The sequence below is a fragment of the Bubalus bubalis genome, chromosome 4 (genome assembly GCF_019923935.1).
Source record: "Bubalus bubalis isolate 160015118507 breed Murrah chromosome 4, NDDB_SH_1, whole genome shotgun sequence".
NCBI classification, from domain to species: Eukaryota; Metazoa; Chordata; class Mammalia; order Artiodactyla; family Bovidae; genus Bubalus; species Bubalus bubalis.
The window spans coordinates 9,102,284-9,129,301 of NC_059160.1; the positions used below are offsets into that span (position 1 = coordinate 9,102,284).

A 27,018-nucleotide genomic window follows, 5' to 3' on the forward strand; every position below is an offset into this window, starting at 1 on the left:
TGGGCTTCGCTGAGAAAAGGCAAGAACCATACCCATGGCCTGACATCTGGGTTCCTGGGATAAGCGGCCAGTAGCACCTGCTACCGGAGAAGGTGATGGCACCCCACGCCAGTACTCTTGTCTGGAAAATCCCATGGACGGAGGAGCCTGGTAGGCTGCATTCCATGGGGTCGCTAAGAGTCAGACACGACTGAGCAACTTCACTTTCACTTTTCACTTTCATGCATTGGAGAAGGAAATGGCAACCCACCCCAGTGTTCTTGCCTGGAGAATCCCAGGGAAGGGGGGAGCCTGGTGGGCTGCCATCTATGGGGTCACACAGGGTCGGACACGACTGAAGTGACTCAGCAGCAGCGGCAGCAGCAGAAACTGCTACATGCAATGACCAGGCAGAGTCTTCATCATACATGACCTCACAGTGTTAGAGGGACGAGGTCTAAGTCCCGTAAAGCAGGAAGAGGCTCTTCGTGGACCAGTATTCACAGAATAGCTTCCACGCAGACAAAACTGAAATGAAGCTGAGCAACCCTCTCAACGTGTATTAACCGGTGAGGATGGGAGGCCTGTGTCCTGGAGGCCTGTACCCCTGAAAGCCACACCACACTCGTGCTGAGGACCGGGCCCGCCACCAGGAAGACTGGGAGCCACACAACAGCCCCGCCACCATCCACGGGCCGGAGGACCTGGCCCGCAGCAGGAGAGACCTGTTGGCCTCTCCAGATGTGCAAGGACCTGGGGGGTCCTGGACAGCACAGCGCTCTCCCGGCGGCTGGGAGACGGCAGCTCTGGTCCAGTCAGGAGGCCGGGTCCACATCCCAGCTCTGCCACCCCGGGCTGGGGAGCTGGTGCTTCCAAGTGCTGAGCAGGGCAGGCAACAGCAGCCACCTCCCAGGGCCACTGAGAGTTACACGAGATATGAGTGAGACTCTTAACACCACGGCATATGATACCACCCTTTATTATTTCTTTACTGCAGTAAAAAAGTGATTCTATTTCTAGAGACCAAACAGCATCACAGACACTCTTGGAAGAGAATTCCCTTTGTTCCCAAGCCTCTGTGACTGATCTGAAATCTGCTCACCTGCACAACAGAGATGGCCTCGCAGTCGGGGCGGGCTAAGGGCTCCCTGCTGAGATCCGCTCCCCATGGAAACCGGCACCGTACTGGGCCCTGCCCCACCACAGGGAAACACATTCCAGGACCACAGAGCCAACAGGGGACCTTGGAACTGGCCTCAGGCTTTTCACACTCCGAGCACACTTGAGGCCACGCACTGCGGCCGGTCCCTGGTGAGCTGTCTGGGGAGTCGTGGGCAGGGAGCTGGGAGCTGGGGAGGGGGCGGTAAGAATCCAGGGACCTCAGAGACAGAGAAATGTGAATTCTGCTCCACCACTAACTGGGCTTCCCAGGTGGCACAAAAGTAAAGAATCTGCATGTCAATACAGGAGATGCAAGAGACATGGGTTTGATCCCTGGGGTTGGGAAGATCCCTTGGAGGAGGGCATAGCAAGTACACTTGCCTGGGAAATCCCAAGGACAGAGGGATCCTGGAGGGCTACAGTCCATGGGGTCTCAAGAGTTGGACACAAGTGAACGACTAAGCCTACACACCACCCCTAACTGTGTGACCTGGGCCTGCTTCCTCCTCTGAAAACACAAAGGGCAATTCTAGCTGAGCACCCTGGTGGCACCCCTCCCTGCTGAAGGCAGATCACACGCATGAAATGATCTGACTCAGGGCCTGGGCTGGCCTGATCCTGCCCTAAGAGTCTGTAGAAACAGTGCATGTCTCCAAAGCTCCGGATCACCCAGAGCAGCTCGTCTCCAAGACCTCTTCCCTTTCAGAACCATTTCCCACTGTTTTCTGTTTCTGATGAGCCCCGTGGCCTGACAGAAGACCTGTGTGTTACCCTGAAAACAGCAGAGACTAACAGTCAGTGGTAAAGATCGCAATCTCAGCGGCTCCCCAACCTGGGGCTCCCTGGGTCTGGGAGGGAAAGAGCCATACCAACTCCCGGAGAAGAGCAGCCGCCGTCCCGCTCAGGCCGGGCACGTCCTCACCTCTCCTCTGCCCGGCTCTGGGGGGCTCCAGGACCACTGCTCCTGTTAGACCAGCTCCTTCCAGGTCCTTCCCACCTGACTGCCCCTCTGCAGTCATCCCAGTCCGCCTGAACCCAGGCGGGCCCAGGGACAGGTATAGGCCTCAAAGGTGCAGATGCCAACTGGAGTTCCCCTCTGGAGGCCGCAGAAGAAAGGCGGGAAGCACCGCCGGGGTGAAGGGGGGTGCCAGCAGTGGCCAGAGGCTCTTCCAGGGCAGGCGGGAAGGGATGGGCTCGGGAAAGCAGCGGCTGCAGGCCTGCGGCATGCAAGGCCCCACTTGGTGTGCTCGTGGCTGCCGCAGTCGTGACCCGCGTTTGGAGAAACACAATGGTCCTGGCTGAGGCAGCCCCCCGTGCCGGCGCCGTAACAAGGGGCCCAGCCTGTGTTGGCACACTCAGAGAACATTCTCCACAGCACTGAAGGCTGTGGGGTGAGAGAACGACGGGGCCCCTGCCGGCCCCCACGGCGCAGGCAAACGGCAGGAAAAGGCCCATTCTGCCCGGAGCTGGGCCCCACTCCCAGGCCCCGTCCTGTCGGGCGGCACTCTGCGGCCGGGCTACGGCGCCGTCACCACACTCTGCTCGCCGTGGTCCACGCTCCAGAGGCGGTAGAACTCGGCAAAGTCCACGTAGGGCTCCACGCGGCCATCCTCGCCAGGCGGGAGGGAGTGGGCGGGCCGGGAGCGGAAGAGGCCCCCGTCCGAGCTGGAGCTGCTGCTCTGGGTGTGCGTGTTGGTGGACTGCAGGGTCAGGGTTGGGCTCTGGCTGTGGGCACAACAGGGGCAAGTCAGTCACAGGCCTTGGCTTCCGGCCTGGGGACACAAGGCGCCTGCCTTGGCCAATCCCTCTGGGCACAGGCCTCTCTGACAAAGGCCATCACGAGAGCCAGCCTGGTCAGGTGTTCTTTGGGGCAGGTGAAAAGTGAAAGGCATTTGTGAAGTTCTAGCTACAAGTGGCTATTTAAATTACCTGGAATTAAGTAAAACGGACCACTCACTCCAGCACGCAATAATCAAGGGTGGCTAGTGTGCGGGGCATAGAACATGTCGCCCTCTGAGCTGTGCTGAGCTGGACGCCATCCATTCCAGCCTCTCTGAATCTAGCCTACTCCAGAACCCACTGACCACAGGGAGGCCAGCATTCTTCTCCCAGAAAACCTCCTCACTCCTCCTCGTTCCTCTCACTGCCGGGTCAGGACAGGCACCCCCAGGCACCCACCCTCAGAGCCTGTAACGTCTGGGAATTACCTGCCAGCCCACTGTCCTCCAAACGCCCCGCACTGCCTAGCACTCAGCACTGGGCCAGCCCCGGGCGCCCAACTAAGCTCCAGTGCAGGGTGGAGGAAAGAGGCTGTTTGGGGCCCTGGGGAGCCAGAGGCACAGAACGGCTAGTCTGCCTGCCTGGTCTGGGACAACCGCTACCACTCCCAGCCTTTGTGGACACAGCTGGTGGCTCCGCTGCAGGGGTGGGGAGATGCCCACTACTCAGTGGCCTAGCAGGCCCCTTGAGCCCACAGAGGCAGTGGCGGGGGGGGCGGGGGAGGGGGCAGGCAGGGAGCTGGAAAGCCCCCTGCAAGGCAGAGGGAAACCTTCCTGGTGGCCCTTCCAACTGGCCAGTTCCTGAGTGGGCCGGGTGTGGCATCTCTATTATTCTCTGCAGGGGCTGGAATGTGGAAACCGGATCCCACCCCCTGCTGTGGCAGCTGGCTGGGGGGAGGGACACACTCCCCAGAATGGAGGGGGTGGGGTGGACACCAGACCTGTCAGGCAGGTCTGCCCTGCGGCCTGCCGCCACACCCCAGGATCCAGACCCCCAGCTGCGGCCACCCCTCCCCAAGCCTGAAACTAGAGGCCTCACTTCAAAGCTAACACTGGACACTTTTAGTCAGAGCGCACCCGCTCCCACGGGCCAGCACAGGCCAAACAATGCCCCCCAAGCACAGGTACCATGGGGTGACCTCCCAAACCACACACTCTGAGCTGGGAGCAAAGAACAAGAGGAGAACATTCCTATTAAATGAAAACTGACCCACGGCACCTGCAGGAAGAAGTGAACAGCAGGCTGTCAGCATGAACCGCCTGTCCCCACCCTCCTCTGCCCGGCTTCGGGGAGCTGCTGGAACCAGATCTACGCAGGCCTCCCCAGGGATGTGGAGTTGGGGAGTTCGAGAGGAACAAGACCCTACAGGATGCAGCCTGTCGCCACTCCATCCAGGGACCGAGGGCTGTCCTCGGGAAGCAGGCCTGCCTGAAAGCTGCTGGGGGTGGGGGTGGGCGCTTACTTGGTGAGGGTGGGAGTGGCCTCGTCCAGGGTGGAAGCGCTGTGGGCCCCGTTGACCAGCTGGCCCTGGGAGGGCATGACGAGGGACAGGGTCACGCTGGTCTTGCTGGTGCTCTGGGCGCTCGAGTAAGGCACGGACACGGGGTACACGCGTCCTCCAGCGGCTGTGGGAGGAAGAGTGGTGGGCCACGGGATGCGGCTGGTGGGGAACCCTGGGGTGGCAGGAACAGGACTGCGCTGGGGGCTGAGAAGATAGGCGGGGGCCTGGCTCGGTGCCCCGAGCTCGGCCCTCTGCCCCTTGGGACGGCGAAGGAGTATCTGGCAGAGACAAGGTCCTGGCCAGGCGGGGGCCTGCTCTCAGCAGCAAAGCATCGCTGGTGCTCAGGCAGGAGAAAAACCCAGGGCTGCGCTGCCTCAATGAAAGGGTTACTGCCTGGCTTCCCACGATGCTCTAACCCGAGGGCTAAGAATGCTCCTGGTTGAGGTTGGCCCAACAAAAATATGGTTGCAATAACAACCTAAAACTGCAGTAACCCCACTGTCCGCGGGAGAACGAATCCCTCTGTGGATGCCTGAGTGCTGGGGCTTGCTTGTTTGAAAAAAGGAAAGGAAACACAGCCTCAGGAACTGATAGTCTTGACACTACACAGCACTGAGAGGGAGGGCAAAAGCGCAATCGCCTCTCTTCCTGGGCAACTCGATTCAGAATTAAATCAAACCAAATCACCTCTGACACAGCCAACTGTGCCTAGGTCCCTTCCTCCCAGGGCCTCGGTTTCCTTTCTGTAAATGGTCATTAATGAGGATGAAAGGAAATATGCAGGTGAGGTGCCTGCTGCACAGCAGGCCCTGGGCCAGCGGGTGCCATGGTTCCGGAGATGTGGCCCATGGCGCTGCAAAGTGCTTCCTGCAGCTCAGGTCTTCTGGGGGAGGCCAGGGCAGAAGGTACTGTCCTGGTTTCACAGACAAAAAGGGAAATATAAGCGCAGCTCAGAGAGCTTTCAAGTCAGAACCCGACCTGGAAGTGCTCAAAGGCAGGCCTCCCAACTCCACTCCACCCAAGGCAGCGAGGCCCAAGGCCTCAGCAGCTCTGCCCGAGCCCAGCCCTGGACAGTGGCCCCGGATGCCTTCCTGTGCATGTGGCATACATACCTGGGGCTGGGGAGGGTGCGGACTGGCTCATCTCGCCCAGCGGGTAGCCAAAGTTCCGCACCAGCAGGGTCATGTCCTCGTGCCTCGGACAGAACTTGGCACGCTCCCCACCACTGGCAAAGGTGTCGCTGTGGATCCGCTTCACCCGGTCCACCACGGCCTGGGCCACCGCATCAAGAGAAGTCTGCTTGGCGAACTCCGTGTCGATCATGGCGGCGATCTCCTGGGGGTGGAGGGAGCACCAACCCGGAGAGGAGTGAGCGGTCCCAGCGACTGCAGGCCCCAACGGCACCACCTTTACAGGGGTCACCAGCCAAGCCTGCGGTCTGAGCTTCTCATGCTATTCAGGGTAACTCTCTTGGAACTTTCTCATTAGAGAAGATATGACCTTGTGATTTCTCTGATCTTTGGCTTTCAGACCAAAACAATGGGTGAATAACATCTACCTCGCTGCATTACAATGAGGATAAAAGGGATGTGAGGGCACTTCGGAGACTACTAGAAAGCCCAGTACAAACTGTCATTATGATTAAGCTTTCTTTCCTGGAACAAGCTTACTGTAGGAGATGATATGCCATTTTTGTTAGAAACTGAGGCTACAGGATGAAGACAGGGCCCTGACTCCAGAAAAGTCCACTGTTCAGTGCATTCTAGAAGCCAGAAGAAGCCACGACATAATCTTATTGTGAAGACCAAAGAAACAACAACAACAAAAAAATCACACTGCTGGGCGCAGTCTCTTGGAGGTAGGAGAGAAGAAGCAGGTAATAGGAAATGACCCGGGCATGGTCCGGGGGAGGAGGTAGAAACGGGCTCAGCTCCATCACTGACCAGCTGTGTCACCTCAGACAAGACCCTGGACTCTGAGCCCCAAACTCCCTAACCTGACATGGCAGTGAGCCCCCGCCCCCACTACGTCATCAGGCGACTGGAAGGAACGAGATAAAACAGGTGAGAAGCCCAGAACACAGGTGGTAAGAGACAGGCTCCTAAGACTTACCCTTCTTATTTCTCATTAGGGCAGAACCAAAGATGGCAGGAGGAGCACCAGCTGAACTTCCCTGCCCGGCCCCGCCAGCCGAGGTCTTCCCTTCAAGGTCATCCTTCAAGTGACTGCCTCGAGTCCCACTTCAGAGACACACACACCCCGAGGCAGAGGGGAAAGCAGCATCTCCCACGGGCTGAGGACCTCTGTCTACCTCGCCCAGGCCTCACCGCAGCCCCACACAGTTAAGAGGTCAGCATCCTCGTCTCAGAAACGAGGAACAAACTATAAACCGCCTACAGCTCAAAGAGGAAAGTGGAAGAGGCAGTGGAGTGGGACCTGGGCAGGCCACACGAGTCCTTGTCCGGCGCTCTGTGTACCAGGCTGCACCCCTGCGGGCCAGGCCCTTCCCGACAGTCTCCAGATCCACGCCTGCCTCCACTTTCCTCACCCTCTTCCCTGAGGCTCCGCTCAGGGCCCTGGGGACTGACACTGCTTCAGGTCTAGAGAGCAAAGCTTTTGGGTGGGATGGGTTTGCTTGCAACTCTGGGCTTTTTCTCCGTTTTGAACACAGCAATGTTTGGCAAAACCATTTGAGAATCAGAACTCTAGGTCCCTGATTACCTTGGAGCTGAGCAGGAGAGCTGACTGTGGCCCCCGGGGAGCATGCCACCCTGCAGGCTGGTCAGCCATGCTTTGCCCATGCCCAGCTCACCTGGTTGGCCTGCCCAGGTCCGTGGGCTGCCTCCAGGGCCTTGTACAGCCCCTCGGACATCAGCACCAGGAAGCCTGTCACCCCATCCAGAGGCTGTGCACCATGGATTTCAGGCTCCGCAATGATCGGCTTGGACTTGGCAGTGCTGTGGGAAGAGAGTGGAGGGGAAGCTGTGCTTGGAATGGGCCCTGGGACATTTACCCTAGTGAGAAGCATCTACACCCAGAATGTAAAATAAAACATACTTCTGACAAGAGGAAAAGAAATAGAGGAAAGAGCAAAACCAAGAAAACAGACCTGTCTTCTGAGGACAGCTGCTAAAATAAAGCTCAGCAGGCCAGGAAAGTCAGTGGGCAGCTGAGGTCAGAACAGCCAAGGTCAAAGGCCCAATCCTGGCCCCACTCCACATCTCCTGTCCATAAAGAAGTCCACATCTCCCCGAAGCTGACCTCGAGTCCAAATACACTCCAGCTGCAAAGGGACCATGAACTGATGGCCCATCAGAGCTGGGCAAAGTCAGGAAGTTCCAACACACACACGCAGGGCAAGGATGAGGGGACGTTCCTGGCAACAGGTTAAAAGAGTGAGTCTAGAAACACCCCAAAAGTCCATCAGCAGGGGCAGGTTAGGCGGGTGCTGACAGCTGCACCCTGGAACCTAGTAGCAGCTACCAAGAATGTGCAGCCAAGACTGCAGGTGTGCAGGAAGAGGGGCACACGTCTGTGCTGGGTACACTCGGGTGCGCCACACGGCACAGGATGCGAGTATCTGTGGCTGTTTTGAAAAGAAATCTGCCCCCTTCCTGCACCCACCACGTACACACACACACACACACACACACACACACACACGTATACGCTCATGTGCACAGAAACTAGCAGCCTCTGAGGAAGGAGCCTGAGCCTGGGGTGGGAGGAAGATCCACTTTTCACTCCATATCCTGGGCATTTCTTGAATCGCTCTAAAATGCAATGTACCTTCCCATGAAGCAAACACAACCCCATGAATTAAGAGACAAAAGGTTCCAAGCTCGATTACTTAAACCCAAGCTCTGAATCCAGGCTCCCTGGGTTCAAGTCTCGACTCAGCCCATTGTTAGCCTTGAGACCAAGCAGGCCACCCACTGTCTGCGTGTGGCAGTTTCCTCACATGAAAATATCTTTGGGGTAGAAACAGCATCCACCTCACAGGGCCTGAGTGAGGACGGAATAAGAGCGTGGATGTGAGGAACCGTGCACCGGCTTAGACGAAGGCTCACAATTATTACCCTCTCCCGTCTGCTGTGAGCACTGGGTGGCGCCCAGCGGGGACAACCCATCTGGCACCCCCGCCTTGGCCTCAGCCATGAGAGCGCTGACCAACAGCCTTTGGTCCATTTCTGTCCACACAAGGAGGCTCATGCCAACTCTGGCCTGCCAGGCCCCGTGGCACCAGATGCTGCCTGTGGCTTTGACCCAGCTCCCTAACTGACCCCCTGCCAGCCTGGCCTGCTGGGTCCCGACTCCTGGGCTGCTGGGTCCAGGGCCTGCCCCACACCAACCTCTCTGGGAGGATGAAAGAATCTCCTGGGGCTCTGAACTACCTCAACTCTACCTCTTGTCCCCAGAGCCTACAATCTGTTATCTGCCCCTGGGCCTCTGGTCTTCCGGACAAACGAGGGGCAGCTGGGCTGGCGCTTACCTGAGTAGGTCGACGTCAGTGTACCCGTACTTGACCTTGTAATCCCCGATGCGCCTGGTGCTCTCCTGCCCACAAATGACCCCCACTTGCTTGATCTTTCCTGCATCCAAACCTACCAGAGAGAGAAAAACACACCTCAGGCTTTGTTCATAAAGAAGAACCCAGAGGCTTCCCTGGTGGTCCAGTGGTTAAGAATCCGCCTGCCAATGCAGGGGACGAGGGTTCAATCCCTGGTCTGAGAAGATAGCACGTGCTTCAGAGCACCTAAGCCCACGTGCACAACGGCTGAGCCCGCAGGCCCCAGAGCCCGCGCTGCATAAGAGAAGCCGCCACAGTGAGAAGCCCGCACGCCGCAACCAGAGACGACCTCCGCTCACCACAGCTAGACAAAGCCCATGCACAGCAACAAGGACCCAGCACCGCCAAAATCAATAAATAAAAAAAAAAAAAAAAAAAAAAAGAACCGAAAGAGGACGACACAGACATGTCCACAAAAACAAAGCAATGGGGACCCACTGAACAGGAAGTGAGGTCACAGCAGGGAGCCTTGGAAGGCAGCTAACCCCAAGTCCCCCAGTGTCCCCAGCCCCCATGCTGTCGGAACACGCCTGGATCAGAGTTCTTCCGCCACAGGAAACGAGATCCAGCACCGGCCAACCCGGCTCCCTCTGCGGCCTGAGCTCACAGGGGAGGGCAGGGGTGGCTGTGGCGGCGGCTGGAGTCCCAGGACTTCTTTGGCCTCTGAGGCTCCACCAGCAACAGTGAGCACCAGGGACACGTGGAAGCAATCCACACATGATAGCCCTTTCAACCCTTACACCGTCCTGAGTGTTACTATTATCCTCGTTGCACAGAAGGGGAAACTGAGGCACAGAAAACTTGAGTAAGATCCCAAACCACCAGTGAGTAAGTGGCCGAGCTGGGATTCAACCCCAGGCAGGCCGGTCCCAAGCCCAAGGTCATAGCCCGTCCATGTTGTGCCTCCCTCTACACAGCCACCAGAAGGTGAAGAACGAGCCACCGGGCTCGAGCCCCACCCCCAGAGCCCTCGGCCTGCCCCGCTCCCCCTCACTCACCCAGCTGCGAGAGCCGGAAAAGCTCATCCTCATTCTCTGTGGTGTGGTCCACGTTCAGCTGCGTCACCTGCAGACCGTCCACCGTGGATTTGCATAGCAGTGCACGGTTTGTACCTGCAGCAGAATTGGAGCAGCTGAGCTAAGACAGAGCACAGTGAAGAACAGGACACGTTGTAAAAAAGAGAGAAGAGGCAGGCATCTCACACACGGAACTCCCTCAAAAGAGCAAAGAAAACAGGCTCAGACCACTGGAGCAAGTCACTAGCTGGGAAGATTAAGGAATTAGCTTAAACTTTTCCAGTGTCAACCAAGGATGATTATGATCTTAATAAGAGACCTTTTTTCTAAGGAGACACACTGCAATATTTACAGATAACACGACAGTCTCAGGGTTTGCTTCACAACAAGGCAGGGACACAGGGCTGTGGATGAAATGAAACTGGCCGGGGGAAGATGTTGGGGCTGGGGGAGGCGCACACGGAAGATCATTAAATGCTATTCTATTTGTTTACACTTTTGAGTTTTTCCCATAATGAAATCTTAAGGGAAGAGGAAAAGAGGCACCATGTCAGTGGGATCTCTCCGGAGCCCCTGCAGTAGCCTGCACCCAGGGGGCACCAGCTTCTCGGGTTCCCAGACGGCCCTTCTTTGCCTACAAACCCCATCAGCCCTGGGACCCTGCCCCGCCTCCAGCCCGCACCTAGCCCTTCTTGGTCCCCTTCACAGGACGCCACGTGGGTCTTTCCACAGCCAGGCAGCCTCTCCCAGAAGAGGAAGCCACTGCGGTAGAGCAAAGAGGGGACGCAACTCCCCAGGCCACAGCCAGTTAGGGACAGAGTAGGGACTAAAGCCAGGACGCCTGCCTCCTAGCAGGTCCTTCAAACACTCTGGGCTGGGACCGAGATATCATGTGGAGTAACGGGAAACGCCCAGCGGCCTCAGGACACTTGCGCTGCAGGTCTTCTGTGTCTGGGGAGCAGGCTGACTGCCCAAAGGACTCCTGGATCCTGAGGTGACCTTCTTTCCCACTGCCCGGCCTTGGGACAGGCAGGCGGCTCACCGACATTGGCCACGTAGAGCCTGTTGTTGAGAAGGACTGCCACGACAGCCATGGCTCCTCCCGAGATCTCCTTCTCCAAGGCCTTGAGTCTTTCGAGGATCTTCTGATACTGAGGAGGCAGCTGGTGCTGAGGAACACCCTAGAAGCCATCATGGGGGGTTCAGAGCAGGCCAGGGCCTGGGAGACCATCTCACCCACCTGCCCTCCCTTAAAGAGTGAGCATCTAAGGCCCGGCTGGGACAGAAGCTGGCTGAAGTGCAGAGCAGGTGTCTTTCAGGACAACCAGGCACAACCTCACTTGTGCCGGCTGCCCTGAAGGAGCCTAAAGCATGACGTGAGCAGGCAGGAGACGAGGCCTGGACTGATTCGGGCCAAGGACCGACCTGACAGGGGCTTCTCTCACACCCCTGCCCACCCTAAGCAAAGCCTCAGAGCACAGCTGCTCACGGCTGGCCAACAAGGTCCCTAGAGGACAGAACCATCGCCCACCCACATCCCATCAGGAACTATCCCCCTAATGCCTGCTGCTCTGGCCCAGCTGTGTTGATGGCTTGGGAGGGACACAGCAGATGAGTCCTTGCTCCAAGCAAAGACAGGCCTTGCTTCTCCAGGGGCACAGGCTGAGGACATTACCTCGGGCAGTTGAGACTGGAGGCTCGCCTTCTCAGCCAGTGCGTCATCAATGGACTCCAGGAAGCTCCTTTCCACCACATCAAAAGCCTGGACGCAGGGGACAAGGAAGCGAAGGCAGGTTCAAATACCACTGTCACCTGAGGCTGAAACGCCCCTTATTAATAGCAACAAGTCATAGCAACCGCACGTCACCACGTGATGGGGCTTCACACAGGGGACCGCCAGGCACCACTGCTCCTGCAGAGCAAGGTCTGACAAAGATGGCCCTGTGGGGCTGGTACCTTCCAGGAGGCATCACAGAGCAACCAGAGAAGCAAGAGACGGCAGAGAGGCTGAGAGCACAGGCTTGGAGTCAGGCCACCGGGGGGTGCATGTCAGCTCTGCCCCTGCCGGCCAGTCTCAGCCCCTCATCGATGACACAGAGGAAGTGCTGCCTGAGAGTCACTGAGAGCATTCCCCCGAGCACCCAGCCCTGGCTCAGAGTGAGTCTAGGTCAGTGACAGCTAATGTCACTGCCACATCCTGAAGGCCCCTTGACACGGGCCATGCCGCCACCTTCCCCAGGGGCAGCAGCTGACAGTTCCTGGCACTGCCCCCGAGTGATCAGGCCTTTGGGTGCCAAGGCAGGAAAATGGCTGGGAACGCTGTTCTTGAGGAACCAGAATCCACCATTCTCATCTACAATTAATGCCTTGGGACCTGCTTCCAAAAGGATATGCCAGGAGGACAAACTCTAGAACCGCAGCAAACAGGAATGCAGAACTGGAAAACGACACCAGCCAACCAGGAGTGAGGGGCTGCAGGGAGCAGGGCCCGGGGGCTGTGGCCACCGAGGCCGAGCATCTGAGCCGCATGGGAAGAAATGGGTCACCCTAAACACCCTGCTTCTACCAGGGCTCAGCAACTCCCACCTCAGCCCTGGGTCCAAGGTGACGCCCATAAGCCCTTCCCCAGGAGGATCTCCTCTGGGCCAACCCCGGAAGTCACAGCCGGCCTGCCTGAGCCCGGTACCTGCAGCAGCACCCGCCGCACGTCGGCCTCGGTGTGCTCGGCGTTGAGCTGGCCCAGCAGGAGCTCCGCCGACAGCCGCTGGGCCACGAAGTTGGTCACCCGGTTGCCATCGTAGCCGTTGAAGACCCCGTACAGGAAGCAGTTGTTCTCACTCCTGACAGAGAGACAGGGCAGGAGAGGCCTGAGACCTCAGTCACTCACAGAAGAGTGACTCCAGCTCCAGAGTGAGGGGAGGAGGAAGGGAACTGGGAGACAAAAGACACAGTGGCTGTGGCTTCAAGTGAGCATCTGGGTCCCCACTCTGACCATCATTTCTCTCTGGCCATGACCTTCTGGGATGCCCTCTGCCCCCCGGAGCAGGCCCTCGGCTAGTCTGAGGTCTAGATGCAGAAGGGACAGCACAGACACCACCTCCCATGGGCCACACTGCACTGGTAAGCCCCACGCAAAAGAGCTGCCAAACTGCTTTTTTTGCAAGCCTGCTTCTGCCACCCAGCAGAGCAGTGGCGGCACCTCACCGGAACTTGAGCCAGTTGTCCTCTGGCGGATGGCTCTCGGTGCCCTTGCCGTCAGCGGAATAGCTGCGGTTAGAAGCTGAGCCGACCCCCGAGAGGTGGCAGAGCGGCAGGTCGTCCGTCCAGCTGGGCTGCTGCTCCTGGGAAAGACACCAGGACACCAAGATGCATTACCTTCTCGCCAAGGGCAGACCCCACCTCATCTTTTCTTCCCCAGCAAACACCTAGCAGGCCCAAAGCCCCACCCAGAAGGTTCTACTTCCTCCTGGAAAACAACGACGTGTGTATGAACAAACACCTGCAGAAGGGTTTGCATGGTTTCCGTCTAATCCACAAACAGTCCCCAAGACACCTGAAAAAGACTGGAGTCCCCAAATGCAAGGTTCAGCAGTGGTCTCCAGGAATGTGCTGTGCTACGGACGGAGCACGAGTCAGACACACAGACACAAGTGAAGCAAACTCCTGGCGTAAAACTCCCCTCCCTGGTGGTCCCCACCTCACACTGGTTCAAGCTGCAGATTTCCAGGCCCCTCCCACAGAGTGTCTGAGCCTGGTGGGGCGCAGGCTGTCTGGCTGAGTATAGGTAGCTCTTCCCAGGGGACTGATTCAGACCCTTGAGAAACTGACAAAGCTCAGCCTCACTCTTCCTGATACTAGGGTCTCCACCCCTGGTTCCTGCTTCACCCTGGTGCCCAGTCCCATCTGCGCCCACCCCCACATGCTTCTCTACTAGTACCAAATGCTTGGAATGCCCTGTCCACATTTCACTCTTTCTTCCTGTGTGGAACAGCCTCTTTGTCTAATAATTCTCCACGTCCTTCGGGACTCTGGCTAGGGAGTCACCACCTCCAGAAAGCCTTCCTTCAGGAAGATCTTCCCCCAGGCTTGGTTGCCAGCCCTCTTGCGTATCCCTACTACACCTGGTCCCCCCAACCCTGCCTGTGTCTGACTCCCATTCTACCCCATAGGTCTCAAAGCAGGCTGTTCAGTACAAACAAGATGGAGCTTTAAAACATGCACAGAGCTGTCCAGGAGCCAGCTCAGACTCTGTATTTCCTCAATCTCCTTGGGGGACACTCTGAACACCTGCATTCTCTAAGCCCCGGAAACGACCCTGACACAAGGCACAGGTGTGATCCACGCCATCTCACTGGAAGCCTCCCCTGCACCCGGCCCCCACCGGGGAGCTGTGCCTGGTTCACAGAGGCATTCCTGTGCCCACCATGTTGAACTAGAGCAAACTAAAACAGCTGGGAAAATCCAAGTTCAGCTCAAGGAGAGTAAAATTTGGATTGAAAGCTTTACTGAAAATTGAACAAGCACGAATACTGTGCACAACTTCTTTCAAGTCAGCAGTCACAGTCTTCAAAAAAGGATGTGAAAACCACTTCAGCCGGCTTTTGCAATCAGATATGTAAAACGCCTGTGGTTTAGCTTTTGTGGCACATTTCATCTTTTGTTTATTTACATATTGACAGGGAGGGACTTTATGGCTTTTTTTTTTTTTTCCATTTTAATTGCTTCTATGCTGCATTTATTTCAGCACTTTAGTTGTATGCTTTGCACCATGGAGCAACTTCAGCAGGCTGTGGGAGTTCGTTTTTATTTTTAAATTAGCCTATAGTAACATTGCCTTTCTGGTGGGTAGGTCTATGAATTTTAACACTTGTAGAGATTTGTGTAACAAACTGAGACACAGAACAGCCACAAGTGAGACAAAGAACAGCCCAGCAACCCCAAACGTGCCCTCAGGTGCCCCTTTGAAGCCACACCCTCCTCTAACTCCTGGCAACCACTGACCTGTGCCCCATCACTATGCAGTCTTTTCAAGAATGCCATAAATGAAATCATGTGGCACATAACTTTCCCCCTCTTTTACTGTGGTTAACACATAGAAGATAAGCTTTATCATTGTAACCGTTTGTAAGTGCGCCTCTTACTGCTATTAAATAAATTCCCAATGTTGTGCAGCACCACCACTATCCATCCCCTTAACTCTTTCCATCTTGTGAAACTGAAACTCTAAACCCATCAAACAAAAACTCCCCATTCTCCCCCTCCTCCAGCCCCAGGCCACCACTGTACTCCAGGTCTTTAAGGGCATAACCTTTTGACGCTGGCTTCTCCTGCTCAGCATTACGCCTTTGAGCTTCATCCAAGTTGGTGCCTGCATCCACAGGTGGTGCCTTTTTATTGTGGAGCAGTATTCCATCACACGCATGCAGTAGAGTGTAGCCATTCATCCCCTGAAGGGCATCTGGGCTGTTTCCAGTTTGGGGCAATTATGAAGAGAGCTATTATAAACACTCATGGGCAGGTTTCTGTGTGAACATAACTCTTCATATCGCTAGGGTAAATACCTAAGAGTGAGACTGCTGTTTAACTTTGTAAGAAACTGTCAAATTGTTTTCCAAAGCGGTGTACCATTTGCATCCCACAGGTAATGCACAAGAGTTCCAGTTGCTCTACATCCTCACCACTACATGGTATTTTTTTTTCTCTTTAATTTAGGCATTCTAAGAAGTGTGTACTTACATCTCATCACATCTTTAATTTGCATCTCCTAATGACTAATAACAATGTGGAACATCTTTTCATGTGCCTTTTTCATCATCCACATTTCTTCCTCGTTGAAGCATCTGTTTAAGTCTCATGCCCATGTTTTAATTGAGTTGTTTTCTTAACTGCTGAATTTTGAGAGTTCTTTATATGTTTTGGATAAAAGTCATTTCTTGCATATGGGATTTGCAAATATTTCCCCCAGTCTGTAGCCTGCTATTTCATTCACTTACTAGTGTCTTTTGAAAAGCAACTTTTTAGCTTTAGTGAAATCCATTTAATCATTTTTTTCTTTCATGGTTCATACTCTTGATGTCATGTCTAAGAACTCTCTGCCCAGTCCCAGCTCAAGAGATCTTCTGTTTTCTTCTAAAAGTATTACCGTGTTACATTTAGACCTGTGATCCATTTTGAGTTAAGTTCTATATAAGGTAAGAGATTTCAGTCAGTGTTTTTTTGCAAATGGATGTCCATTTTTTCCAATACTATTTGTTGAAAAGATTATTCTTTCTCCACTGAATTATCTTTGCATCTTTGTCAGAAATTAACTGGCCATACTTGTATCTGGACTCTGTTCTACTCTGTTGATCTATGTGTCTATCCCTCGACCAACTCGATGATCTTGATTACCGTGAATTTAAGTCTATATTTAAAATCTACATTATAATATTGGTTAGTGTGATGCCTCTAACTTTAATTTTTTTCAGAATTGTTTTGGGTATTCTAGTTCCTTTACCCTTTCCTATAGATTTTAGAATCGGCTTGTCTATCTACCAGAAAATCCTGCTGGAGTTTTTACTGGAATTGTTTTAAATCTATAGATCAATGTGAGGAGATGTGATACCTTCACTAGGTTGAATTTTGCAATTCATCAACACGGTATATCTTTAAATGCCCTTGTGTTTTCTTTACAGGATTTTTAAAAAATACACACAATTTCACCACAAGGGCTAAAAAACTATCCTCTGACAACAGAAAATATGACTGAAACCTGTCAGTGGAATAGGAACAGCAATAAGAGCTGAATTTCTGCTCAGCTCCTGGTGATGCTGGATATTTATTAGATTGGTGCGAAAGTAACTGGTTTTGCATTGTTGATGAACTCTGCTGTTTGATACTGGCATATATCCTTAAATAAATGTGGTTATGTTATACATAATTTTAATGCACATTTTTTCCTTTATTTTTTTTTGCTAATGACTTATTACTGCTGTTTACTTTATATTTATTTTAGACTAGGGAAATGATGTTAGACACAAAGAAAATTCAAGTGATTTTCTCATTCGAGTTCAAAATGGGTCATGAAGCAGCAGAGACAACTCGCAATATCCACAACACATTTGGCCCAGGAACTGCTAAGGAATGCACTGCGCAGTGGTGGCTCAAGAAGCTTTCCAAAGGAGACGAGAGCCTTGAAGATGAGGAGCGTGGTGGCCGGCCATCGGAAGTTGACAATGACCAATGGAGAGCCATCATCAAAGCTTGTCCTCTTACAAGCACACAAGAAGTTACCGAAGAACTCAACGTCGACCATTCTACAGTCATTCGGCATTCGAAGCAAATGGGAAAGGTGAGAAAGCTCGATAAGCGCGTGCCTCATTTGCTTGGTAGGTGGATTCTTTACCACTGAAACACCAAGGAAACCCTTAAGATCATCATTTTGAAGTGTCGTCTTCTCTTACGCTAAGCAACAACGAACCATTTCTCACTTGGATTGTGATGTGCAACAAAAAGGATTTTATGTGACAACTGGCAATGACCAGCTCAGTGTCTGGACTGAGAAGAAGATCCAAGCTTCTTCAAACTTATACCCAAAGACGAACTTGTACCAAAATAAAAAGGTCATGGTCACTGTGTAGTGGTCTGTTGCCTGTCTGATCCACCATAGCTTCCTGAATCCTGGTGAAAACATTACATCAGAGAAGTATGCTCAGCAAACAGATGAGATGCACTGAAAATTACAACGCCTGCAGCTGGCACTGGTCAACAGAAAGGGCCCGATTCTTGTCCGACAATGCCCAACCACACGTCATACAACCAGCACTTCAAAAGTTGAATGAATTGGGCTATGAAGTTTTGCCTCATCTGCCATGTTCACCTGACCTCTCACCAACGGACTACCACCAAGCATCCTGACAACTTTTTGCATGAAAAATGCTTCCACAACCAGCAGGAGGCAGAAAATGCTTTCTAAGAGTTCATCGAATCCCGAAGTATGGATTTTTATGCTACAGGAATAAACAGACTTATTTCTCATGGGCAAAAATGTGTTGACTTTAATGGACTGTAATGTGTTGACTATTTTGGGCTTCCCTGGTGGCTCAGGCAGTAAAGAAACTGCCTGCAATGCAGGAGACTGGGCTTGATCCCTGCGTTGGGAAGATCCCCTGGAGGAGGGCATGGCAACCCTCTCCAGTATTCTTGCCTGGAGAATCCCTATGGACAGAGGAAGGCTACCGTCCATGGGGTTGCAGAGTCGGATAGGACTGAGTGACTAAGCACAGCACATTTTGATTAATAAATGTGTTTCAGCCTAGTTATAATGATTCAAAATTCATGATCCAAAACCTCAATTACTTTTTCACCAACCTAATAACTCTCTCGACAGGTTGAGCTACAGGGAAATAAAACCAAAAACTCCTTCATGGTAACACAAAATTGTTTCTTGCTCTAATCCTAACCTGTCTCATTTAAAAGCAACAAAAATGTCTATTTTAATGTAAGTGCAAGCTTGACTCTCTGGAATTCCCATACAACATTACACAATGAGAGTGTATTTGATTAATACATATATTCATTCAACAAATATTTACTGAACATTTACAAAAGGCTGACATTACCCCAGCTACTGTGGACACAGCAGAAAAAATAACCAAGGGTCCTTAACTTGAAATTTCCTTGCTAGGGAGAGAGACTTCAAACATGTTATACAACGAATAAACAAGGCACTTGTAGACAAGGCAATGCGCTGTGGAGAAAACACCTCAGGGAAAGGGGGCAGACGGGGATGGGCAGGGCCCTTCTAGACGAGGGCGTTAGAGGAAGCCTGCCTGGGGAGGTGGGCCCTTCTAGACGAGGGCGTTAGAGGAAGCCTGCCTGGGGAGGTGGGCTCTGAGACAGACCTGAATGATGATGGAGCAGTGGTCATTTCAAGGAGCCTTCCAGTTAGAGGGAACAGTACACGCAAAGACCCTGAGGTAGAACATAAAATGAGCAGGTTTAAGGGAGCATGAGGCTGGCATCGCCTCCGTAGTGAGTAGCAGGAAAAGTAGCTTGTTCCTGTGTTCACACACATGCATGCACATGTGTGCCCAGGCGGGGACAGAGGAAGGCCTTTCAGGCCACAGAAAGGAGTTCATTGCCAAGGAGTTATTTTTCAAGAAAGAGATGTTGCCCTAAGCCCATGCACCACAACTACTGAGCCTGTTCTCTCTCTAGAGCCTGCGAGCCGCAACTACTGAGCCCACGTGCTGCAACCACTGAGGCCTGCGTCCTGCAACAAGAAGCCACGACGAGAACCCTGTGCACCGCGATGAAGAGCAGCTCCAGCTTGCCGTGGCGAGAGAGCCAGAGCACAGCAACAAAGATCCAGCACAACCAAAGGTAAATTAATTTTAAAAAAAGAGAGAAAGAAATATGTTGCCAATCATCCCCTATTATCTTAGACCTGATCAATATATCTTCATCCCCAAGAACCTCACAAAGGTCTCAGGAAACCTGGCAAGTAAATTTTCACAAGAAACTCCTTTTCTAGGGTCTCTCTCCTGCCTCCAACTGGGATGAAGTTACGCACAAGAATAAGCAGAGGCATAAAAGCAACTCCTCAATCACGACTGTCACTTGTCCTCTTGAAAAGATGGGCCAAGAAGCCAATATTTGGCGCCCCAAAACGCCATTAACTGTTTTAAAGCATGGGAGAAGACATCACACGTTCTAGAATCCTGCCTGTGATTAACACTGAGATTAAAATGGACTGAGCTCGTCCTCTAAAATGAGATGAACAATACAACGTGTCACCCACAATGCGAAACCTGCCATCCATGCTGCAATCACCATGCTTCCCCTGCCATTTCCTAACTCCCACGAGGGAAAGACACAGGTTTCCAGGGGCTTGAATCTTCCCAACACATTCATACTTTTCAGCAAAAAATAAATTATCACCCAAGCAACTTATGGCCCCACTCAGCTCTGAGAAATACACTATGAGAAAGACTGGTATGTCAGTTTCTCTCACAGGAAGGAAACAAATTCAGGTGGATGACTAGGGAACTCGCCACGTCAGTGTGTCGTGGCAGGGGAACGGTTCGTGTAAAAGCACCTCACGATGGGAGCACGCGATGCTGCTCTCGGGAGCAGGCTGACGCCGCACTGGCGGCTGCAGCCGTGTGTGGCTGACATGAGCACAGCAAGCGCCCCAAACCAGAGACTGTGTGTCTGACAGTGGTCAATCTACTCAGCAAGCACCTTACTCTTCAGAGTATTTATGCCTAGTGTCTGGATACTTAAACAATGTCGAGTGCTTTTTCTGATATTTGATTTTCATAATGATGAGCTAGTAATATTTTGGAAATATATCATTTTATTAACTGGCAATCAGTGTTTAGGTCAATGGGTAAGTACTCCAGGGCTATTTTTATTTAAAGGCAGTCTTTGTCCATAAAGACACTTAAGGAAACTGTAATCGATGGACATTTTCTTAATATGCCATTCTATGTATACTTCAGTCAGTCCTAACACCAGCATCTTACTTAGTGCGTAAACACAAGAGGTATTTGTGTTCAGATCAGGAACATGGCAAGGATACTGCAACCTCCATCACTTAACAATGAATTAGAGGTATTAGCACATGTAATTAGACAAGAGAAAAGGAGGAGGGCTTAAGACTTGGAAAAGACATACAGTTATCTCTATCTGAATTTGATATGACAGTACTTGGAAATCCCAAAGAATAAATAATAAAACCAACTCAAAGGAAATAAATAAAGGTGGCAGGATAGAAAATCAACACAAAAAGTCAAAAGCCTCCATACACCTAAAGATGGGCATGTAGCCTCCACATGAAAATTCCTACTGTCTAGAATAGCAAAATCTTTTCTCTCTGAAGTTCTCAAGTCAGTCCCCTGCAACCACACTCCTGTAGAGGGCTTTTTAAACCTAAATTTTTATCGGTTGGATTACATCATAATGCTTTCATCTCAGCCTTCCAGCCTGTTGACACAGTTTTGAATCTCACCCTTTGAAAGATGGACAATCTCACTCAGCTGTCTTGTACAGATAAGGCCTGCTACAGAGTGTTCCAAATGATTTCCAAAAAACTGTGACCAGAACAAAAACGTGGAAAGCTAACCCGCTTCTGACAGGAGGTGTCCGCCGCAAACACAGAAGGGAAGTAACACCTCCACTGAAGGTTTATGATACTTGAAAAGCCATGTGTATTTTTGGAGCCTCAAATGAAGAGGTTACTGACCTTAGAGGTACAGTCCCAGAAACAAGCACACACTTTAAAACTATCCATGCATATGAACCATGCTGAGCAAAGTTCTCCTTATTTCACACTGGCACTCTTGAAACGCTGAGTTTCTAGACAACTTAACTTGGTTTGCTATTTAAATAAAGAAAAGAAGAAACTCAAAAGAATTACGCAAAAAGCATATTAAAAAGTATCTATGGTAGGGCTGGGCCTTCCCCTTTCTGTCTTTCTAAGTCCTGCCCATCCCCAAAGGCCCTGCTCAAATCTAACTGGTGCTGGAGGCCCGTGCTTCCCAAACCTCAACCATCTACTCACTATCTTCAACAAATTACCCACTTCATGTTTTTTCTGTTTAATATTATTAACTTATTAGGCTGTGCAAGGTCTCAGCTGCAGCACGTGAACTCAGTTGCAGCATGTGGGATCTGGTTCTCTGACCAGGGATAGAACCTGGGTCCCCTGCATTGGGAGCATGGAGTCTTCGCTACTAAACCACCAGGGAAGTCCTTCATGTTTCTTCTTTAATTTGCCCTTTTTTTTTTCTTCAAATGGTTTCATTTTGAATGTGAACTTGTTAGTATTATAAGTGGAAAACATTATTGCCTGCCAGATCTTGACCATGATAAAAAGGAAAACAAAACAAGGTTAGGAAATTCTAACTGATCTCTTGGCCCACTGCACTGTGAGCTGAAGCCTGTTCTCTCTGTTGAAAAAAAGGGAGATTAGCAAGAATCAGAAAGGAGTTTGGTCCTATGGACATACTAGTCTATCTCTTGAGAGCATCACAAAGTTTGAAAGAGAACTAAAGAACAAATAACTTTCATAAGTAGCAATGAGTTTTGTACCAGCACACACTGACCACCTCATGAATGTGTCCTAGGCTCTGGGAAAATCCTGCCCAAGGCGGCGGGGCCCTTTCCCTGAGCAACCACAGACACTGGGCACCTGCTCCCTGGCCATTAATTCTTTGGCTTTGCAGCAACTCTCAGGTTGTAGCCTGGTACTGTTAATTGGCTCCTTTATTTCACTGATTCGAAGACATGTATTTTCAACATTTTTAATATCTCGGCAGTTGGTGTATTACAAGTTAATCAGTAGTGTGCTTTCTTTCTTAGTAGTATATAAAATAATGATGTGTCCTTACAAGCAATAGAGTCTTAGACCCGATGACATCTGGGCAATTTCTCAGGAACCTAGATTGCAGTCCCCACAGCAGCTCAAATGTTCAGTAACAAGCCGCCAGAGAATTCCAGGAGGTGCTGCCCATGTTGGAGTGGGAGAGTACTGGGTCCCCCCTGATTTCAGCAGTGGCCTCTAAAATCATTCTCACCCCGCTGTGGCTAAGTAAGCTTCAGTTCTATTCTCCCCGCTTTCTCCACCTCCATGGGGATTATCCACACCAAGCGTTCCCTGCTGATTCTATTAAAACCCACCAGACTGCCTACCCTCTTGCTTCCTTCCTCCACATTTCTGAACAGTTTTCGGAAAGGTCATTTATTTTCTATTCACACAAACCACCCACCCCTCCACCCGGCACCCGCTGATGCATGCTTTCTCCCCCGCCTGCAAATGCCAGGCCTGAAGCACCGGCAGCAAGCAGCACTTGAGCGCCTGAACACGAGTCGTGAGAAGCTGGAAAGGGGGCATCTCACGGCTCACAGCACTGAGTAAACATGTGCAACTGGGAGCATGGCCCACTCAGCTCTTCGATAGGTTACAAATTCATTTCTCACAAGAAAGAATCTGTTTCAAAAAGCCTAATTTTGACTGTGAGGGAGTTTTCAAATTAATATTTTGGTATACATTTCTCTAGTGATTCAACTATATTTAACCCATTAAGGGCGTTACACCTTGTGCACATATATTTATGCATTAGCACCTCATGTACATATGTGACCATGTCACATAAAATACTCCATAAAACTCCCTGTGGAGACTCATCTCAAACTCCTGGGCAGCAGAAGTGGACAAAAGCATGATTCCAAGTTCAGGCCACAGCTTGAATATCAAATTATTATATGAAAAGGCCAAGTGTTTTTGTGGCGAAAGCACCCGGATTCCTTAGAGGCAAAAAAGAAGCTCAGAAAGGGAGAATAAAGCCCGCAGGAAGATGACTCCAGGCAGGCGGGGGGACAGTTCTTTCTCTCCAAAAAGCCTAAAACACCCTGACACCTCATGCCATCTCCATCTTTCTGAATGACCTCCTTTTCCTTCCCTGCTTCTCTGGGAGCAACTCCACTCCTGGCACCCGCATCTTTCACTAGGGTTTCCATCAAAGGTTCTCTGTTTTCATCAGAGATATAGACCTGATACACTCTTCAAGGGGCTACTAATAATTGTGGAGTTTACTGTGCCCTAGAGCAGCTAGACAACATTTTGATGGTGATGAGACGGTTACAGGTGATGACCTAAAGGATGTTTTCACTTTAAGGCTGTATGTTTATTTTCATACACACTGTGGGGGGTGGGAAATATGGCTAGGACTTGGGATATCATAGATATAACTGATTTCAAGTGAACTTTTTTACAATTAAGCAAGTAATAGTTTAGGCAAACTCAAACTAGTGATTCTCCCTGCCCCCAAGGTCCCCCACCTCAGTAAATGGCACCACTGTTGTTCCAATGAAAACCTTGTAGTCCTTCTCAACTCTTCTTCCTCTGTCCCACACCCCACGCCTGATCTGGCAGCAAATCCTATCAGCTCTTCCCCGAAATGCAGTTAGAACCCAGCACTCCTCACCACCCCTCTGCCATCGCTGGCCAAGCCTCGGTCATCTCACACCCGGACGACCAAGAGCACTGAGCACCGCGCTTCCACTCTCGCCACTCAAATGCCTGCCTCTCTACGGAAGGCTCTTGCTCCCGCCACAAATCAGATCTCTTCATGCCTCGACTCAAACCTGAGAGCGTCACACTGCACTTAGCGCAGAACCCAGAGCTCACATGAGGATCCACAAGGCTCCCTCAGACGTCAAGCATCTACCACTCCCTGAACACACTCCACTCCACTCCAGCCATGGGGGCCTCCTGATGCTCTTCGAACAGGAGAGCCTTTGCATCCCTGTTGCCTCATGCAGAAATACTCCCACCTACACAGCCCGTGCATCTCATCAAACGTCAATCTTCCCCGACCACTCTCTACAACAGGTCCTCCATCATCCTGTCTGTGAATCCTGCCTCTTCTTCCTTGTACCACTTCCTGTGTTATATCCTAGAAACTGTAATATCATATACAGTCTGTATTTATGGTTTCCTGTCTCCCTTCCCAGAACATAAGCTTCATGAGGGCAGAATCCCCTGCCCCTACCCAGTGCCTGCCACACAGGGAGTACTCGGTGACACTGGAGGAAAAGAAATGCAGCCTTCATTCAGAGCAGAACTGAAGGTGGAGGTTCATGGCTGGAGCATGACCACACCAGGTCAGGCATGTAACACGTTCATTTAATACTAACAACACTCCTGGGAGTACCCTTGGTTGAGGAAACCAAGGTTCAGGCAAGTTAAGTGAAAAATCAAGGTTCAGGGATGCTATGTGACTTGCCCAAGGCCATACAGGACTGGTGAGCTGTTTTATCAGGCTGTGAAGGGCCCATGTTCTTTTGAAGCTACTTCAAAAGCTCATCTTCTCTTCAAAAGACCTTTCAAGGCACTACACCACCTGGGGACCAAAGGTGAAACTCCTCAGGAGGACATTCCATGAAGCGCTCAGCTATCTGTCAGCTAATCAGCACCCCCGCCCAGCCCCATGTCAACAGGTCCCCAGCCCCTCCTACAAGCCTCCAATGACCCAGTCAAATCAGGCCATCAGCAGCCCCTCTTCACACTGACAGGAGAGTGCCTTCATCACTGTCTTGGTGATACATGCTTCTCCACGCAGTACTGCAAATGCAGTAAGGGTGGACATCCGCCCTATTTATCTTCGTATCCCCAGGTCCAGTAACTACAGATCAGCATCCCTTACAGCCACCTGCGGAATGATGCTGTATGAGCTCCTCTCAACAAGACTGAGGACAGGGGAGGGCAGGCCAAGCCCAGCACCCATGCACGGGTGCTTGGACACCCTGTGAGCAAAGACGTCTTGAACGTCATTAGGGTGGGAGGGGCCTAATGTGGACACGCCCACCATTCCTTTGCCTTTCATCATCATGCTATGTGCTTCAAGCTAACCAGCCAACTTTTTAAAAGAATGCGCACCACCCAGGAACACATTCTGGAGCTAGCAAAGCTCGCCTCTGTCTAACCCGAGTCACTTGGGCTCCATCACACGGAGAAGGGAGGGAAGCTGGTAGCCACTCTTCGCCAAGCCAAGTCAGCCTACAACAGTTACCACTCCAGCACTCGCCACCATCCAGCCGGTATTTCTTCAATGTTTACTACATTGGGGACATTTGCACAGGGGCCCTGCCCTCCTACAAAACAGAAGGCTAGGCCTACCTAACCAACTCAAATATGAGGCCAAACTGCCAGGCAGCAGTAAAATAAAGGGGCAGCCAAAGGTGTGGAGGGGAAGAGAGCATTCCCCACCAGGGAAGGCTGAGCACTGGACCTGGCTTCAAATGCTTTACTCATTATTTTACAAACAATGTATTAAATGCCCGCCCAGTGAAGGCAGGCAATGGTGACACTCTTCACTGTAGATCATAAATCCCTCTCTTCACTTTCCACTACAGGAGGCAGTCAAGTCCACAGACAGGTACAACAGACTGCCATGTCTGAGGAGGACCCAGGTGACTGCCAACCTGCCCTGGCAAGTCAGAATAGGTCCATGGTGCCAACATGCACCGTGGACGTGAACGTGTGTCAAAAGGATGCAGAGGCTGGAAGACACCAGTGACAAGCCCACGAGGGTCCAGACTGAGAGGAGTGGAATCTCAAGACAACGCCCCCACCTCCCCCACACACAAACTACCTACTCTTACCTAACACCTAAGGAAACTGAGGCCAATGGAGGAATAGTGAATTAGAACCAGGGTCTGAACCCAGCCATTCCTTCCGTATAACCTAGAGGTTAAGAGAGGTTCTGCAATCAGAATCCCTAACTTTAATCCTGCCTCTGCCACTTACCAGCTGTGTGGCCTTGGGCAAAGGACCACCTCTCTGTGCCTCAGTTTCCTCATCTGTAAAACAGGAAGAATTACAGTATCTACCTCACGGGGCTGATATGAAAATTAAACTTACAAACAAATGTAAAGCGACTGGCACAAAGCCTGGAATACAGTAAGCCACACACAACGGGCTGGTGTTGCTATGAGGATTATCGAACGGCCTGCCCAGGGCCCGGGGTGGGCTCGCAACTCGGGCTCTCTCGGCGGCCGCGCGCTAGTATCCCTGCAGGGTTCAGGACGCTCCCACCCTCCACGCGCCCTTGACGCTCGCGGCGGCTGGACCGCGAATCCGAACCCCCGACGGCCTGGGCAGCAGCGCGCACGCGCAGGCCTTGCGGGGCTGCACGCGCCCCCCGGTCACGAATGAAGGGGGTGGGCCGGCCCGGGAAACGGGAAGGGTGACGGCCACACCCGGCTAGGGACTGGGAGGCAGCCCAAAGGCGGAGGGGGGGCCGCGCCTGCACCCGACAGTTCCCCCGGGGCTCCCAACCCCCAGCCCGAAGAGCGAGTGGGTTCCTCACACTCTGCAGCAGGCTCCTCCTCTGCGCCGCCATCTTGGAGGGACCCCCGCGGACGCGCCCGCCTCCCGGCGGAGCAGTCGAAAAGGGCGGCTAGAGCGGCCCGAAGCCAGTCAGGAGGACCGCGCTATCAGGGAGCATGCGCGCAGCGCCACCCCA

At 52.2% G+C, this 27,018-nt stretch overlaps 1 protein-coding gene across 2 annotated transcripts; it reads right to left on the minus strand.

Annotated features, from left to right (window-relative positions):
* Positions 1 to 1,466: 1,466 nt before the first annotated feature.
* Positions 1,467 to 27,018, minus strand: TAB1 (TGF-beta activated kinase 1 (MAP3K7) binding protein 1). Of its 2 annotated transcripts, none has more exons than XM_044940846.2 (11): positions 26,863 to 27,018; positions 13,211 to 13,347; positions 12,693 to 12,846; positions 11,682 to 11,768; positions 11,049 to 11,187; positions 9,989 to 10,102; positions 8,913 to 9,024; positions 7,233 to 7,377; positions 5,533 to 5,755; positions 4,382 to 4,592; positions 1,467 to 2,865 (listed from the first exon to the last, which is right to left on the minus strand). In XM_044940846.2, exons 1-11 carry the CDS (start codon positions 26,893 to 26,895, stop codon positions 2,658 to 2,660), a joined length of 1,563 nt encoding a protein of 520 aa, XP_044796781.2. In that variant the 5' UTR covers positions 26,896 to 27,018; the 3' UTR covers positions 1,467 to 2,657. The 2 variants fall into 2 exon arrangements, with proteins under 2 accessions (XP_044796781.2, XP_006071357.2); XM_006071295.4 differs by having other exon boundaries at positions 4,382 to 4,544; positions 26,863 to 27,017.